At 47.9% G+C, this 14,183-nt stretch overlaps 9 protein-coding genes across 10 annotated transcripts in view; 5 read left to right on the top strand and 4 right to left on the bottom strand.

The window, feature by feature from the left end:
• Positions 1-58: 58 nt before the first annotated feature.
• CNG02950 (conserved hypothetical protein) lies at positions 59-1,631 on the top strand. The gene is made up of 3 exons (XM_571984.2): positions 59-446; positions 512-692; positions 744-1,631. Exons 1-3 carry the CDS (start codon positions 332-334, stop codon positions 1,501-1,503), a joined length of 1,056 nt encoding a protein of 351 aa, XP_571984.1. The 5' UTR covers positions 59-331; the 3' UTR covers positions 1,504-1,631.
• On the bottom strand, positions 1,538-3,858 carry CNG02940 (glycine-rich RNA binding protein, putative). Of its 2 annotated transcripts, XM_571982.2 has the most exons (12): positions 3,792-3,858; positions 3,525-3,565; positions 3,253-3,282; positions 3,137-3,190; positions 3,002-3,079; positions 2,882-2,945; positions 2,772-2,834; positions 2,655-2,717; positions 2,567-2,599; positions 2,195-2,257; positions 2,096-2,137; positions 1,538-2,044 (listed from the first exon to the last, which is right to left on the bottom strand). In XM_571982.2, the coding sequence occupies exons 1-11, from the start codon at positions 3,814-3,816 to the stop codon at positions 2,103-2,105; spliced, it is 549 nt and encodes a 182-aa protein (XP_571982.1). In that variant the 5' UTR covers positions 3,817-3,858; the 3' UTR covers positions 1,538-2,044; positions 2,096-2,102. The 2 variants fall into 2 exon arrangements, with proteins under 2 accessions (XP_571982.1, XP_571981.1); XM_571981.2 differs by lacking the exon at positions 2,195-2,257.
• Positions 3,859-4,054: 196 nt separating this feature from the next.
• CNG02930 (hypothetical protein) lies at positions 4,055-5,575 on the top strand. The gene is made up of 7 exons (XM_024658633.1): positions 4,055-4,243; positions 4,305-4,523; positions 4,571-4,657; positions 4,712-4,878; positions 4,930-4,946; positions 4,998-5,111; positions 5,167-5,575. Exons 1-7 carry the CDS (start codon positions 4,094-4,096, stop codon positions 5,475-5,477), a joined length of 1,065 nt encoding a protein of 354 aa, XP_024514553.1. The 5' UTR covers positions 4,055-4,093; the 3' UTR covers positions 5,478-5,575.
• Positions 5,576-6,060: 485 nt separating this feature from the next.
• CNG02920 (60S ribosomal protein L24 (L30), putative) lies at positions 6,061-6,939 on the top strand. The gene is made up of 5 exons (XM_571980.2): positions 6,061-6,087; positions 6,145-6,225; positions 6,276-6,364; positions 6,425-6,491; positions 6,672-6,939. The coding sequence occupies exons 2-5, from the start codon at positions 6,145-6,147 to the stop codon at positions 6,885-6,887; spliced, it is 453 nt and encodes a 150-aa protein (XP_571980.1). The 5' UTR covers positions 6,061-6,087; the 3' UTR covers positions 6,888-6,939.
• A 195-nt stretch (positions 6,940-7,134) lies between these two features.
• Positions 7,135-8,693, bottom strand: CNG02910 (hypothetical protein). Its single transcript, XM_024657570.1, has 5 exons — positions 8,308-8,693; positions 8,234-8,249; positions 7,905-8,175; positions 7,445-7,851; positions 7,135-7,394 (listed from the first exon to the last, which is right to left on the bottom strand). The coding sequence occupies exons 1-5, from the start codon at positions 8,629-8,631 to the stop codon at positions 7,207-7,209; spliced, it is 1,206 nt and encodes a 401-aa protein (XP_024513238.1). The 5' UTR covers positions 8,632-8,693; the 3' UTR covers positions 7,135-7,206.
• Positions 8,694-8,792: 99 nt separating this feature from the next.
• CNG02900 (chromatin remodeling-related protein, putative) lies at positions 8,793-10,746 on the top strand. Its single transcript, XM_571978.2, has 7 exons — positions 8,793-9,038; positions 9,092-9,251; positions 9,315-9,554; positions 9,616-9,999; positions 10,050-10,153; positions 10,202-10,408; positions 10,466-10,746. Exons 1-7 carry the CDS (start codon positions 8,902-8,904, stop codon positions 10,704-10,706), a joined length of 1,473 nt encoding a protein of 490 aa, XP_571978.1. The 5' UTR covers positions 8,793-8,901; the 3' UTR covers positions 10,707-10,746.
• A 10-nt stretch (positions 10,747-10,756) lies between these two features.
• Positions 10,757-11,735, bottom strand: CNG02890 (ER to Golgi transport-related protein, putative). Its single transcript, XM_571977.2, has 5 exons — positions 11,526-11,735; positions 11,322-11,449; positions 11,202-11,266; positions 10,913-11,152; positions 10,757-10,862 (listed from the first exon to the last, which is right to left on the bottom strand). The coding sequence occupies exons 1-5, from the start codon at positions 11,674-11,676 to the stop codon at positions 10,802-10,804; spliced, it is 645 nt and encodes a 214-aa protein (XP_571977.1). The 5' UTR covers positions 11,677-11,735; the 3' UTR covers positions 10,757-10,801.
• Positions 11,736-11,900: 165 nt separating this feature from the next.
• CNG02880 (28 kda golgi snare protein, putative) lies at positions 11,901-12,960 on the top strand. The gene is made up of 5 exons (XM_571975.2): positions 11,901-12,154; positions 12,202-12,336; positions 12,389-12,450; positions 12,500-12,595; positions 12,648-12,960. The coding sequence occupies exons 1-5, from the start codon at positions 11,942-11,944 to the stop codon at positions 12,856-12,858; spliced, it is 717 nt and encodes a 238-aa protein (XP_571975.1). The 5' UTR covers positions 11,901-11,941; the 3' UTR covers positions 12,859-12,960.
• CNG02870 (membrane protein, putative) overlaps positions 12,870-14,183 on the bottom strand; it is a 2,114-nt gene continuing 800 nt past the window's right edge. Inside the window, exons 5-7 of the mRNA XM_571973.1 lie at positions 13,480-14,183; positions 13,201-13,427; positions 12,870-13,149 (exon numbers count right to left, since the gene is read on the bottom strand). The exon at positions 13,480-14,183 is cut by the window's right edge and continues 170 nt beyond it. Coding sequence (XP_571973.1) covers positions 13,107-13,149; positions 13,201-13,427; positions 13,480-14,183 — 974 coding nt within the window. The 3' untranslated portion in view covers positions 12,870-13,106. The remainder of the gene's footprint in view (positions 13,150-13,200; positions 13,428-13,479) is intronic.

Raw genomic sequence — 14,183 nt, 5'->3', positions numbered from 1 at the left:
TCTAATTAAACTACTATTAATTGGGAAATGAATCGGTAACTTACTTTATTATTCCTGCATATCTCGCGTTCGGATCATCGGAACGAGACTTGTACTAGGCGTTGAGATACCGATACACCACTTCACCAAAAGGAGTTAATTAAGGTAAGCGGGCCGTTTTGGGTCCGGTGCCTCTTCGGGCCGGAGCTACCATGGAGGGGCCGGCTGGTTGTTTTCGGGCATGGGGGATAGCAGAGACACTCATCTCTATAAAACCCCCAGCTGCAATACGCATCAGTAGCTTTCCCTCGGTACATATCCCTATTACGAGTATACACTACTGAAATCAATAATGTCATCGCTCAACGGTCATTCCAACGGCAGCAAAGGTGCCACCCACAAGAGAGTGCTCAAACCAGGCGTCTGGGCCCCCATCCCCACTTTTTTGGATGACAAGGAGGAGCTTGGTGAGTGGTAATACCTAAACTTTACAAATTTTCCGAAACTTACTCGATAACTGGAAATGGTTTAGATATCTCCACCTTCAGAAAACATGTTGTTGATCTTGCTAAAATCGGCATGCAGCCTGTCATTTGCGGGTCGATGGGTGAAGCTTTCCAACTCACAGACGATGAACGAGTAACTCTCTTCAAGGAGACCCGGGCTGCTCTGGATGAGGCTGGGTTGCTCGACACTGTGGTGATCGCCGGAACGTAAGTTCAATATTAAACGCAATCGACCAGGATGAGCTAATCATCAAGTAGAGGAGCTAATTCCACTCGAGCGACCATCAATCTCTGTCATTTGGCTGCCTCTTCTGGTGCCGATGTTGCCATCGTTATCCCGCCCGGTTACTTCGCAGGAGCCATGACTCCCCTTGCCCTCAAGACCTTCTTCCTTGAAGTCCAAGCCTCTTCCCCCATTCCCGTTATGGTGTACAACTATCCAGGTGCTGCTGGTGGCATCGATCTCTCTTCCGACCTCATCGAAGAGATCGCCAAGAAAGGCTCCAACATTTGCGGCGTCAAGCTCACTTGCGGAGCCGTAGGAAAGCTGACAAGGATATCTGCTGCTACTGCCACTCCGGCCTTTGCAGACTATCCCAGGAAAAGTGACGTCGCACCAGAGTTCCTCACTCTTGGTGGGTTTGCAGACTTCCTCGCGCCCGCCGTGCTGGGTGGTAGAGGCCATGGCGCTATCATGGGTCTGGGCAACATCTATCCTCGTTCGCTTGCCAGATTGTTTGAGCTCTCTTACAAGATTGCCACAGACGCCCAGCCTTCTGCCCAAGATCTGAAGAAGGTTCTCGAGTTGCAAGATCTGGTTTCCGGTGCCGATGCATCCTTTGCAAGGGCAGGGATTGCTGGAACCAAATGGTACCTCAAGACTCACAGTGGTTATCCCTCTGCAAGGTTGAGGCACCCCTTGTTGGAGTTTACGGATGAGCAAGGACGGGCATTGGAGAAGGAAGAGGCAGTTGTCAAGTTGATGGAAGTCGAGAAGAGCTTGGCCAATAGCCAATGAAAGTTACACTAGAGATAGCATTTATGTAACAGGTCCGATGTCGAACACCCATGTACTATTTTCCCCATCCTTACTAGAGATCAATCCAGCAATGATATTCTATGAGGAACTAGATACGTATACAGTTGAACATAATGTATCTACAGCAAAGCCTTATATTCCGTCTTTGAACAATGTGTCATTTGACTTCTTCTACGTCCTTCACAAAAGTCATGTAGGATCCCGTGTGTCTCCCTTTCCGCGTTAAAGTAATCCTGATAATCATCCGATGGCAACTGTAAATTTACAAACCCCCATTGATACCGTTTTTGAGTCACCCGCAATTCATAGTAGCCCTCTGGCGCCCTAGATAACCACGCACTAACGAAATTGAAGAGGAAGTCAAGTACAGACAGATGCAAACGGGAGCACTCTTGGTGTGTTTTTTTTTAAAAAAAAGATGAAAGCGAAAAAAGACTTTGAATTTGCTATTTTATTTTGAAAACTAGGAAGGTGGTATTGGCACAAGGTAAGAGAAGGGAGGAAGCAGATCAATTATATTCTACGTTGATATGGTTAGAAACGTCTGTTTCGTACACAGCTAGCGACTCACGATAGACTTAGTAGCCGCCGTTGTAGCCACCCTGTTGTTGGCCTGTAGAATATTCAAAGTCAGCAATGTACTACCAAGTAGGCCGGGAATCCGAAGCACCATAACCACCGGCAGCACCTCCGTAGCCTTGTTGGGCATCGAAGCCCTGGTTACCACCGTAGCCTGTATAGCCGAGAGATAAATATGGATATGGTCGTAGCCAGCCGAGCAAGGGAGATCACAGATAGAAAAAAGATGAAACCACGACAATAGCGACATGAAAGCCGAGAGTCAGAATACACATCAATCGTACGTCGTACGGTAGAAAAGTGTAGAGGGTGATAAGGAGAATTGAAGGCCGAAAACAGAGATACAAATAGCAAGCAGGGAAAAACAACATCAGGACAAGTTCACGACAGGAAATCGAAAAGGTAAATGGAAAGAGCAGTGTCTGATGCTCCATTAAAGAGTCGAGAAGGAATTATAGCTTACCGCCCTGCTCGTAGCCACCCTGCTGGCCGCCGTCTAAAGAACATGATTAGCCTCTGTAATCCCTGCGCCGAACGCTGTCTCTACTCACAGCCACCACCGTAACCGCCCTGGGCACCGCCACCGTAGCCTGAGCCACCGTAACCACCGCCGTCTGCGGAACCCAGCAATTAAGAAAGGGAGCTTGGAGAAGATAGAAGTCACGTACAGCCCTGGTTGAAACCGCCACCCTGCTGGTAGCCGCCTTGTTGTTGTTGGTAACCACCGCCGTCTACATACTTTTAGCTAGGAATGGATGAGAGCATGATGCAAACATACAGCCGGAGTTGTAACCGCCACCGTAACCACCGCCCCCAGAGCCACGAGAGTTGGCCATGTTGACCTGATAACATCAAAGTAAATTTCGCAACCAGAGAAATAACCATGCGTGTCACTTACTCGGACACGACGGCCGTCGAGCTCCTGCTCGTTCATAGCGGCAATGGCAGCCTCAGCCTCCTGAGGGGAACCGTAGGTCTACACAGCAAGTTGCTATCAGACAGGACCTTCTCACGCATGAAAACAATTACACACAACAAAACCGAAACCTCGGGATCGGCCAGTCTCACGGTCCTTCATAACGATGCACTGCAAGTCGGTGGCGACATGTTTAGACAAACGCTCAACGGGAAGATAGAGACTCAACGAACGTCGGTGACGGTACCGTAGGCGGAGAAGACCTATAGCCATGATGGTGCATTTGGCAACAACGCAAACGGTTTGAGACACAATAACATTGACCAGGCGAATATGACGTAAGCGAAACAAGTGAAGCGCCAAGAGCCACGAGTCAGGAGCCACGAGTCAGGAGCCACGAGACCATAGGAAATGAGAGCGCAGGACCAAGACGCAATATCGAGAAGGGACATTGGAGAGAAACTACATGAGCAAGAAACGCTAGCTGACGGAGAGACAAGCAAACCTGGAGAAGGGTGTCATCGGTGGAGTTCCACGAGAGATTGCCTATCAGAATCACAGTCAGGTAACCGGAACCAAATCCATATTTATGTTTATGCATCGTTCGAGGACAACATTGGCACTTTCTGCTGCTGCTGATTGCTATACCGCCCCTCGCCTGCCGTTTTCAAATATGACAGAAGAGAGGTGGATGAATCCCCGAACGATGCACGTGGTGGCGTTGCCGAAAATAGAAAGTGAAGGTTAAGTGTTGACCGATAGTCGTACGCACCGACGTAAACCTTGGAAGCAGACATGTTTGATATTATTTGGATTGATGGATGGAGAGTAAGATAAAGATAGAAGTAAGAAGATGGAAAGAAGGAAGAAGAAAGGGATGCGAATGAAGATGGCGCAAAACTGCTGTCATGGGGCTAAGCAAGCGTTCCCTTAACTGAGTGGCCATTTTAGCTCCTGCAGCTATCCCCGCATGTGGCACTTCTTTCCGTACGTCATCGTCCCATCTCCTTTCAAGGCAAATCATAATCAATAAATAATAACACAGCAGCATACAGAGCACCAGCAAGGACAACAATGCCAGACACAGGCAAGCAGAAGGCGAGCAACATATCGCGTGGAGCACTTTTAGATCTCAAGGCCATTACTGCAGAACATGTTGATAGATTTGCCAAGGAAGGCAGAGGTCCTGTGAAGGGACTTCCTCGCAAGCAACACATACAGAAGGTGGTTAAAGATCAGTTTACTAAACAGAAGCAGTACTAATGGAACGATTATCCCACAACAGAGCAGAGACCCATTTAATAAACCGTCCCCAGGACTAGTGAAGCGTCTGGCGGCAGAAGCGAGAAATGATGCCAAGCGTCGTCGGTTTGATGATGAAGGCGGACCTACTGAAGAGGAGCGAAGAGAGATTCTTAAAGCAAAGGCCAAGAAATACGAGCAGATTAAGAAAGGCGACTTTTCAGGGCTGAGTCAGAAGGAGATTGAAGAGGCTGTCATTGATGTGAGTATGAATTCCCGTCAATTTAAGCGTCACTGAGGTTCCGGTAGTTTGAGAAGCTTGAAGAATTCTCAGACCATTCTTCGGATGAAGACGAATCTGCACATCCTGCTCGTTTAAGTTGGTCCGATGATGAGGCAAGTAATCTGCAGATTAGACGAAAGTAGTACGAAACACTAATATCATATCAGGATGAAGAAGACGACGATCTGGCCCAAGTTGAATACGTTGATGAGCTAGGAAGAACAAGAACTGGTACACGCAAGGAAGCAAAGGAGGCAGAACGGATAAGAGGGAGAAATGAACCTGTAGAGCTGATACCAAGCGGTGCTGAAAACTCTGCATATGCCGAAGTACAGTGAGTATCCTTCAGATGTGTTTCGCATCTTCAATACTAACTGCAGTGTAGACAGTCCAAAGTGATTCGTAAGACTGGGCTCGTCCATGAGTGATCTGAGGACTAACAGAGATGCGTAGATGGCGAACAACACGTTTTCCCTGTGTACGAACCGAATCCAGAGGTTATCAAAGCCAAATATCGGCAGGCCGAAGAGGAGGCGCGAGCGCATCATTACGATTCAACCAAGGAAGGTACATTGTCATCAATCATTATCTCGCGCATTCATGTGTCTGATTTTTCATATAGTGCGAGTGAAGGGTGCAGGTCAATATCAATTCTCCTTGGATGAGCAGCGCCGTGCAGAACAACAGGCCGCGCTGAAATCCCAACGGCATGAAACTGAGCTTGCGCGCGCCGAGGCTGATCGGCGAGGAGGTATAACGGCAGCGCAAGAAGCCCGGAAGAGGAAGTTGGAGCAACGGAAGGCGATGATTGAGGCTAAACGAATCCAGCTGTTTGGTGGTGAGAAGGAGGTGCAAATATTAAAGGAGGAAAGGAGGGCAAGGGAGGCAGATGAGTTCTTGAATACCTTGCAAAAGGAATGGGAAGGGCAGTGATTTGGGGAACAGATGAGTGGGCATGTACATCCGTCAACAATGTTGTATGCTATATGTATCAACAGTTCTATTATGTAGGCAAAGTTACCTTCGTAATTTGCGTAAAGGAAGCCTTTTTAGGGCCTAATGGTAGATTGCAAGTTGTCGATCAAAAGCCCATACACAGACAGACTACTAGTATCGCATGTTGGTCTTTCATCGCAGGCAGCCAACAAACGGATAACTGCACGTTCAGATACTGACGTGGGCCGAAACTATTGTGTACAACACTTGGAAAGCGTGAAGCATGACAGCACAGTGGGTAAAGTAATACGTACCGCGAATGTCGATGCTCGGTTACATGCATTTATTTGCGTGGTGCAGTGCCATGCAGCAAGTTGCAACATCTGAAGCAATAGGTGTGGACTGAGATCCGGACACCGGCGACACTGTCGGGGATAAGAACCGCACAGAGATAAAAGCCGAACGGAAGTAAATTCCCCGTGTGGGAATTATTGGTGTGGCACTATGCGGCACGACGGGACGTTGCCTGCTGATGGGAGAGCGTCTTCTTTTGACATTGGTTGAATCTTCCTCGTACTACTAACCTTACCCTTTACATATAGCAAAAGTGAGTACAGGTTCGGTATCACTCCCTTTTCAACCCCACTGATCCAGCCATCTGCAGATGCGTGTCGACAGGTGTGACTTCACCGGGTACAAGGTCTACCCTTCCAGGGGAAAGGTCTACGTCCGAGGGGACTCCAAGGTTGGTAACCATATCTCCGGATCATGTGTGGTCTGCTAAAAGCCTTGTAGACCTTCCGATTCCTCAGCGCCAAGGCTGAGTCTCTCTTCCTTCAACGAAAGAACCCCCGAAAGATCGCTTGGACTCAGGTTTACCGACGGTGTGTGGAGATAGCCCAGAGGAGGAAAACGGTTTGCTGATTTGGGCGGGATTGCTTTAGGATGCACAAGAAGGGTATCACCGAGGAGGTCGCCAAGAAGAGGTCTAGGAAGAACGTCAAGGTCCAGGTGGGTTTATTTTTCGGTTTCAACTAGGCGATCACAAGCAGGCGAAGGCAAGGAGGCATGACTCGGTGGGGAAATGGGCAAATCTGAAAGCTTTGATTTGACATGTTATGTTGAGGATTGATGGTGGAAGGACAACGGAGGAAATGAGATCTGTAAAATCGTTTGCTAATCTCGCCGTAGCGTGGTATCGTTGGTGCCGACCTTGCTTCCATCCTCGCTAAGCGAACTGCTAAGCCCGAGGTCCGCGCCGCTGCCCGTCAAGCCGCCATCACCAAGGCCAAGACTGAGAAGCGTGACAAGGAGGCCCGCAAGGCCGCCAACAAGCCCGCCCAGGCCAACGTCCCCAAGGTTTCTAAGCAGAGCATGAAGGGTGGCGCCGGCAAGGGTGGCCGTTAAAGAGCTATCTTAGCCTCGGGATGTATGGATGGCGTTTATGCACGAGTGGCACGACATGCTTTTAGGTTGGGAGGATATTCGGGGGACAGTTTCAAAGGACTCGTTAGGCCACACAAAACCGCCAATCAACATCACTGTACAGCTTTACTTTCGACACAAAATTGAGACTGCATTGCAGCTGGCGCTCATTAAGCTTACTGTCTCTTTATTCAAGTACTCGTGACCGAAAACCGGCGGACGTGCATATTGGGCCACGTGCATGTTGCTAACAGTATTTGATGAATACAGAAACACAATAAAATGTCTACAATCATGATTTTTAAGCGACTCTTCGCCTCTTGGTATCCCGGCCCATACCCTCTGCTCCTTTCGCAAAGGGCCGGCTCTTTTTCTCCTTGCTCGCAAGCTTCTTCCTCTTCTTCTCCACAAGTTTTTTGACAGCTGTCTTTCCCCCTTGTTTCTCGAGTGTCTCGAAACGCGCTTTGAGAAGCAAGTCTTTCTTCTCGCCTGTTGATTGCCTGTCAGCTTAAGTATACAACTACATTTTGGGGACTCGCCCTTTTTCATGAACCAAGCGGCCTTCCCCTGAGTCCTTTTCTCCCTTTCTTCCTTCTTCGCCTTGGCCAAAACTTCCCTCTCCATAGCTTCTTTCTCTGTTCTCACCAGTTTTGTCCTAACTTGCCCCATCTGCACTTCAAGCCTTTCACGCTCAGCAGTTCTCATTGGCTTTTCGGCCCAGGGGCAATTCTTCTCTGCCTTCTTGGCAGCAGCCACAGCTTCTTTCAATCCAGAAAACTCTTGACGGAGAAGGTCAGGCAAGAAAGAGTAGGATTTTGAATGAAGATCTGCATTAGCATGACCTGCAGAGACCGAAGAAAAACGTGGATCGCGGCGTTCCGGTTTGGGGACCTCGATGACTTGCCGCTTGCGAGACACCTGCTTTTTGGTACTCAATGCAGCCGGGCTAGATAACAGTCAGCAATGCCATGTGCGGTCAAAAATGAGATCTCTACGTACGCGTGTTTACTGCCTCTTTTCGTAGACGAAGTAGTTTCCGGCCCAGAGTCAGACTCCTCATCAGATTCTTGTGCCCTTGATCCAAACCTATGACTGTCGGTATCCGGAACAGCAACGGCTTTACCCTTGCTTCGCTGCATTTGAGCAAGCTTGGACTTCATCAGGGCAAGTTTCTCTTCTTTGCTTCGGCCATTTGAAGAAGAAGAAGAAGATTTGCGTGAGAGGGACTTCTGCGCTTTCGCAAGGGTTGAAAGTGGCAATGAGTTGAGGTCTGCGAACATCGGTTAGCCAAGTACTAAATATGCCGATTGGAGATCTTCAATACTTGCTATTTTGGAGATTTCTCTGTAAAAGGGAAACGGTCAGTGACAGCTTACCAGGGAAGTATACTGAGCAGGCTTACCAATTCAGCATCCTCGTCATCATCGCTTCCACTTTCGGAGACAGTGTCCTCATTGCCGTCCCAGTTATCGGGTTCCCATTTTGCATTTCCTTCTTCCTCACTCTCTTCATATCCATAGCCCTCTCCATCATCCTCCTTGCCTTCATCATCGTCATCATCATCAGAATACTCTTCTGCCAGACCTGGCTGGAATCCCTCTGCAAATTCGTCGACTTCCGAGTCCGACTCCAAAAACTCATCGTCCGGGGAAGGTTCCTTAACTGCCTTGTTCGCCTGTTTGAGGCGAGTTGCCCCGGTAGCCTTCGATGATGATGCTGTAACCATTCTGAATGTGTCTTGCCTGGTGCTGATCTTAATAGAATGGCTTCCCTTTCAAATTTGAAGTCAACAATAAGTCGAAAGTGAATGCAATTATTTTGAAGGCAGCCTGGAGATTAGATATCGCGCTTGATTACAATTTTTTTTAATTGCTAATAATTGGACTACTAGTATTTAGAAAATAATTGTAATCGCAAAAGCAGATCAACAACCGCGTGCTGGACTTGCCTTTCGTCAACAACCTCTCCATCCTTTCACCATCCACTTTCTTTTTTCATGTCCGGTCCCCAAGCAGGTCCATCGCAGCCCAGCTCTGCGGCTCCACAACAGCAGTCCCAGCAGCCTCAGGCACCACAGGCCCAGCAAGACCTTAAACGCCGCGCAGAAGTTGACGCCGATGCCGCTCGTAGATTGTATGTCCACAGGAGCCCATCCTTCTCTCAGCACTGACGCAAACAAACCACAGAAAGCACCCTCGTCCACCATTACCCCCTCCGCACGTGCTCTCCGCTCTCGTGTCCAATTCTCCAGCGTTCAATGAGTTGATGAAGATCGAGCAAAAGCTTGACTGGACATTGATGAGGAAGAAAGCAGAGGTCAACGATGCCCTTGGGCGACCTACCCGTGTACGTTGACATTTTATCACACTGGCCTTGGAAATTTTGAACCTAATTTGGTTTTAATGGCAGGTCAAGAGAGTATTGCGCGTGTTCATATCGAACACCGCCCATGACCAGGACTGGCAAAAGGCATTGGATGCAGGCGCAGGAAGTGTTGTCGGTGGTGATTACAGCACAGGCCCTCGAGAAAACCCGGGGCAGGATGCGATTATGGCCGATGGTGGTGTAACGAAAAGCAACGAGCCCGATCTCAATACGGGAAAAGGTATTGCTGGATGGATTTTAAAGGTCGAAGGGCGCCTATTGGATGTAAGTGGTGGTTTGAGGTTTTTTTTTTTTCGAATTTTGATGCTAATGCACAGCCGTACAGTCTGGAAACGTTAGACTCGATAAAACCAAGAGAAAATTTACGACTTTCCTCAAAAGCGCTATCATCGAGTTTGACAATCGCGATGCGCCCACTTTCCCGGAAGGTAACATTGTAGAATGGCATGCCACAAGCCACCAAGGCCCGCCGCTCGATGGATTCGAGATCCTTCGCAGAGGGGATGTCAATATACCTTGCCGTATTTCTTTGCATATTGCGCACTACCCTGAGCGTTATAAGGTTCTTGAACCTCTCGCGGGACTTATCGGCTTGAGGGAAAGTACAAGATCTGAAATAATGAGTGGCCTATGGAAATTGGTTAAGACTACCGGTGCGCAGGACAAGGAGGATGGGACAATCATCAAAGCTGTCGGAGGCCTACAAAAGGTGGGTCATTTCCAAGATCTATTGTTGACAAAACGCTGACTTATGGGCAGCTTCTCCCGCAAGGGCAAGAAACCGTTCCATTTCATGAACTACCCGAAATCGCAACGCGTTATCTTGCTCATCCTGACCCTGTTGTTATACCCTACACCATAGAGTACGTTTTGATTTCTTTCCGCTTTGGATTCGCTAACATCCGGATTAGCGTCTCAAAAGATTATACATTCCACAACAAATGCTTTGACATCCCCATTGAAATTGAAGACCCGCTCAAGAGCAAAATGGCGTCAATGATTGGAAGCTTTGAGGGTCCAGAGGGTCAAGAGATTGTTAAGCTCGAAGACAAGGTTGCTGAGTTGGCCTTCTTTGCTAAGGAATTAAAACAAAAGAAGGATTTCCTCGAATCGTTCGCGTATGTTACTGCTCATCTGAGCCATTTGACAGACTGACTAACCGTTACCAACAACAGCGCTAATCCTCAAGCCTTTATCAACAACTGGCTTGCTGCGCAAGCCCGCGATCTTGATCAGATGCTCGGCTATCAAATCGGGCAAGCGGTCGTTAATGGCGGCTCTGTTCGCGAAGAAGATTTGCGTCGAAGCGACCTGTTTACCATGCCATGGGTGGATGAAGCGATTACAGTACATGAGTCAGCTAGAATGGAACATGACAGGAGAGCGCAGGCTGCTAGCTACGGGAATATGAGATAGTGTATGAGACGCCATTTGTCAATACCAGAATGCAGCAAATTCCTTCATTATGCTGAGAATGAATGCATAATAAACATGAGTTGATGTCGTTGCTCTTAAACCTTATAACGCCTTCCGCCACGTGAAAAGAAAGTCTTGAGAATCCAAACTTGCAATCTGGCACGTTTATCAGCGGTGTCGCCTTTTTCAAAAAGAGATAAACTGACAAGGACATGGCTACAATGATAATACACTCCAAAATTGTGAACCACAATATTCTGCTCTGTGTCGATAGAACGGTAGAGTAATTTCTGTGATGTCTTGTGTGGAAGTATTTCTGAGTTCTGGTGATGCTGTTCAAGATGCCACTGATTTTGTAAGTGCTCTCTTCGAGGGCAGAGGTGTGTTCCTTGAGAGGTGGTTGCTGACCAGGAAGGATGCGTCGAGGCTCAGATTCTACCATAATGCTATCGGGATGTGAGTCTGGACGCGTTAAGAAGATGGATTAACACGTACTCAAAGTCGAGAAGTTTGTCTTGGGTGTACGCTTCATTTTCAAAGCAGAAAGAGTATTCCCCAAGCTGGAGAGAAATAATCAGCAATTAATAGCTTCGTGAAACTATCATAGGAGCTTACCTTGTTGGCGGTGAAAATGTAGTCACCTTGCTTCTCTCCTTGGCCCTCCAAGATCACTCTGTCATCTGGGTCCAACACCACATAGTCAATTTCGAAGTTTCCTCCGGACTGCACGGCGAAGTAGAAGCCTGTTTATTGGGCGGAAATGGATGAAATTACGGTAAGCTCTGGTTTGTCGCAATATCATATGAAGTAAACACGCACCAACTTTCTCTCCCAACCCGTCGACGTCGGCGTAGTAACAAGACCTGTCGTTTGCAGCCAACATGGCTGTCAAGGCTGTCGCGCTGACGTGGGCAGCTGCGAGAAGGCCTATAGCTATGGCAGCAAGTATTGGTGGACGTGATAAAGGCATAGCCAGGGATGGGGCGAGGAAGAGGCGTTCTTATGAAGATGGGATAGTGAATAGTTAATGGTGTAGTGAATAGCGAATAGTGCAAATAGTAGTGACACGTCGTGATACCAAATCGTCAACGTCACGATATTCGAGGTTAAATAACCCCCTTTAAATTGCACCCCATTTATGGCACAACTCCCAAGATCGAGTTCGACCAGAATGTTATTGCGTCCACGTTTCACTCTGTTCAGTGTATACACAATCCAGATATCCCAATTTCTCAATGTCCACGTCCTGGGACAACGCACGAAGGCATGCCCGAGCTCTTGAGACAGCCTTGGACTCGAAATTGTCCACTTATTCAAAGCTAGCTGCTTCCATCGCACGCGGCTCCTCTCTGGGCGGAAGCTCTAGTCGTGATGAACTCAGTATGGAAGAAGAAGGTATCGGGGGCTACAAGCTCGTTGAGGAGGAGATTGAAGAGCTTCTTTCAAAGGTGGGACTAACATACTGACTTTGTCCAAGTCACTGACTTGTGAATAGCTTGAACAAGCGATTGAAGACCTCACAAGTCTTATAAATTCCCCGAGCCAACCTCCTTCCACGTCAATGCAACACTCTGCCCAGACTCACAGGGATAACTTGGATGATTACAGGAGGGACTTTGTACGCACCCGGGTGAGACGAGATCAATTCCCAGGTTTGAGCATCTGAATTGATGGAGCAACAGAACAATGTTGAGCAAACCATACGGCGGTCAAACCTTTTAGGGTCTGTTCGCAAGGACATAAGGTACACCTAAGTGCGTGAGATCATCACTCATTGCTTATGTCTCTCTTAGTGATTACAAATCTGGACGGTCTGGCACAACGGACGCTCTCTTGCAAGATCGATCTCGAATAGATTCGAGTCATCGCATGATTGACGACACCTTAAAGTACGTCACGTACCGATTCGTCTCCCTTCTCGAAAGCTGATTTGCGATGCAGTCAAGCCTACGCCACCCGCGAAGACTTTGCCCAACAACGCACCTTCCTTGCCTCTATCGACTCTCGAATGGGCGGTGTTCTCAACCAAATGCCAGGTATTAATTCTCTCATCACAATGATAAGGACACGTAGAAGAAGAGATACTGTCATTATGGGATGCGTTATCGGCCTGTGCGTTGTATTACTTCTTGGTTATATGTTTGGGTTCTAGAAGCTTTGTCATCTGGAATGAGTCTGTAATATGTATTTGATTGATGCTTTTTGCAGCGATCTACAAGAGCCTTGAAAGATGACTAGTGCGACTGCGCACAGATTCGTTACTGTAATCAATTAAATATTACTGCGAAAAAAGCCGACCGTCTCAATTGTTTGTTACTATAGCCCCCTCATACATTGTTGATGAGACTACCAAATGTTGTTACACTTTTCAAAGACATAATAACCCCCATTATTCCCGTTTTACGCGTTTCCAAAACGATCAGGCAACAGCACAGGGCCAACTCTGCAGCATTACGGTCAGTAACCTCGTAAACTAAGGATTATCGATACTTACAAGCTCCATGTATAAAGCATATAGCACAACCAGCTGCTTATGATCCTCATCCACATCGTCGTTTCCGATCTTCCAATGTAGACGTCGGGCTCGTTCACAATGCCAGGAGCGCCGAATTGAGACTCGGTAGGATGGGCTACAGGCGATGTCGAAATGATAGCCCAGTCCGTAAGGAGACCTGCCACATACATTGCTGCGATAGCAAAAATGATGTGGAACCAGGAATACTAGATTCGTGTTAGAAAAAGCAAGAACGATTACCTATGATTAATGACTTACGTTGTATTTAGTTCCTGCTCGTTCATCGTCCCTCTCCTCTCCCATAGCGGCTTCAATTTCCTCGTCCTCATCCTCTGGTTCGTCAAGGACGCTAGCGGGTAGTGATCCCGCATTAACAGCGGCCAAAATTGCCTGATATCGCATCTCGTCTTTCCTTCCCTTCGGCTGATTCGTAACCAATCTAACCTCACCTTCCTCCTCGCCGTCATGAGGCAGAGCAACCGCACCGTATGAAGCTCCTTCATGGCGGCCTTTTCCCACAAGCGCAGTGCTCTGCGTAGCAGCACGGGAAGTGGAATAGGCAATGGCGAGGAAGGTGAAGAGGGCACCAACAACAAGGGTAGTGGTTTGAGTACCACCCCGAGCGTGCAGAGGGTTACATTTACCTCCTTGAGTATCGGTGTGATTGACAACAGCAGATGCGGTAAGGTAAGTGCAGTACGCAGCAACCATCGAAGCTTGAGTAAGGCCAGACTTGGGGTTGGCTTCCTGAACGGGGTGGGATATCGCCACTATTGTCACGATCACCGATAGGATGAGATTGAAAGTAATGAAAAAGGTGTTGGTACCACATCCTGACCCGGCGAAGAAGACATAAAGAAGAATTGTAACGGTAATAGTTGTGACAAACATGCCAAAAGTCGAGCCGACGAGGATGAATTGCCAAAGATTAGAGTTACTGTGCTCCCAATTATCCAAACATG

The sequence above is a fragment of the Cryptococcus neoformans genome (genome assembly GCF_000091045.1).
Source record: "Cryptococcus neoformans var. neoformans JEC21 chromosome 7 sequence".
Lineage (NCBI taxonomy): Eukaryota > Fungi > Basidiomycota > Tremellomycetes > Tremellales > Cryptococcaceae > Cryptococcus > Cryptococcus deneoformans.
This window is presented reverse-complemented; position numbering and strand designations above follow the sequence as displayed.

Excerpts from the sequence above, each read along its gene's own strand:
- CNG02950 (XM_571984.2), top strand. The coding sequence starts at position 332 with ATGTCATCGCTCAACGGTCATTCCAACGGCAGCAAAGGTGCCACCCAC. Across the intron at positions 447-511 it reads GGATGACAAGGAGGAGCTTG|ATATCTCCACCTTCAGAAAA; the intron begins GTGAGTGGTAAT and ends GAAATGGTTTAG. Across the intron at positions 693-743 it reads ACTGTGGTGATCGCCGGAAC|AGGAGCTAATTCCACTCGAG; the intron begins GTAAGTTCAATA and ends ATCATCAAGTAG.
- CNG02940 (XM_571982.2), bottom strand. The coding sequence starts at position 3,816 with ATGTCTGCTTCCAAGGTTTACGTCG. Across the intron at positions 3,566-3,791 it reads TGCTTCCAAGGTTTACGTCG|GCAATCTCTCGTGGAACTCC; the intron begins GTGCGTACGACT and ends TGATTCTGATAG. Across the intron at positions 2,258-2,566 it reads GGGTGGCTACGAGCAGGGCG|GCTACGGTGGTAACCAGGGC; the intron begins GTAAGCTATAAT and ends TCGGCTATACAG.
- CNG02930 (XM_024658633.1), top strand. The coding sequence starts at position 4,094 with ATGCCAGACACAGGCAAGCAGAAGGCGAGCAACATATCGCGTGGAGCA. Across the intron at positions 4,658-4,711 it reads TAAGTTGGTCCGATGATGAG|GATGAAGAAGACGACGATCT; the intron begins GCAAGTAATCTG and ends ATATCATATCAG. Across the intron at positions 5,112-5,166 it reads TTACGATTCAACCAAGGAAG|TGCGAGTGAAGGGTGCAGGT; the intron begins GTACATTGTCAT and ends TTTTTCATATAG.
- CNG02920 (XM_571980.2), top strand. The coding sequence starts at position 6,145 with ATGCGTGTCGACAGGTGTGACTTCACCGGGTACAAGGTCTACCCTTCC. Across the intron at positions 6,365-6,424 it reads TGGACTCAGGTTTACCGACG|GATGCACAAGAAGGGTATCA; the intron begins GTGTGTGGAGAT and ends GGATTGCTTTAG. Across the intron at positions 6,492-6,671 it reads GGAAGAACGTCAAGGTCCAG|CGTGGTATCGTTGGTGCCGA; the intron begins GTGGGTTTATTT and ends ATCTCGCCGTAG.
- CNG02910 (XM_024657570.1), bottom strand. The coding sequence starts at position 8,631 with ATGGTTACAGCATCATCATCGAAGGCTACCGGGGCAACTCGCCTCAAA. Across the intron at positions 7,852-7,904 it reads AAAAGAGGCAGTAAACACGC|CCCGGCTGCATTGAGTACCA; the intron begins GTACGTAGAGAT and ends ACTGTTATCTAG. Across the intron at positions 7,395-7,444 it reads CGCTTGGTTCATGAAAAAGG|GCGAGAAGAAAGACTTGCTT; the intron begins GCGAGTCCCCAA and ends GGCAATCAACAG.
- CNG02900 (XM_571978.2), top strand. The coding sequence starts at position 8,902 with ATGTCCGGTCCCCAAGCAGGTCCATCGCAGCCCAGCTCTGCGGCTCCA. Across the intron at positions 9,039-9,091 it reads GCCGATGCCGCTCGTAGATT|AAAGCACCCTCGTCCACCAT; the intron begins GTATGTCCACAG and ends AACAAACCACAG. Across the intron at positions 9,555-9,615 it reads TCGAAGGGCGCCTATTGGAT|TCTGGAAACGTTAGACTCGA; the intron begins GTAAGTGGTGGT and ends ACAGCCGTACAG.
- CNG02890 (XM_571977.2), bottom strand. The coding sequence starts at position 11,676 with ATGCCTTTATCACGTCCACCAATACTTGCTGCCATAGCTATAGGCCTT. Across the intron at positions 11,450-11,525 it reads CGGGTTGGGAGAGAAAGTTG|GCTTCTACTTCGCCGTGCAG; the intron begins GTGCGTGTTTAC and ends CCCAATAAACAG. Across the intron at positions 11,267-11,321 it reads ACATTTTCACCGCCAACAAG|CTTGGGGAATACTCTTTCTG; the intron begins GTAAGCTCCTAT and ends ATTTCTCTCCAG.
- CNG02880 (XM_571975.2), top strand. The coding sequence starts at position 11,942 with ATGTCCACGTCCTGGGACAACGCACGAAGGCATGCCCGAGCTCTTGAG. Across the intron at positions 12,451-12,499 it reads TCTGTTCGCAAGGACATAAG|TGATTACAAATCTGGACGGT; the intron begins GTACACCTAAGT and ends TGTCTCTCTTAG. Across the intron at positions 12,596-12,647 it reads ATGATTGACGACACCTTAAA|TCAAGCCTACGCCACCCGCG; the intron begins GTACGTCACGTA and ends TTTGCGATGCAG.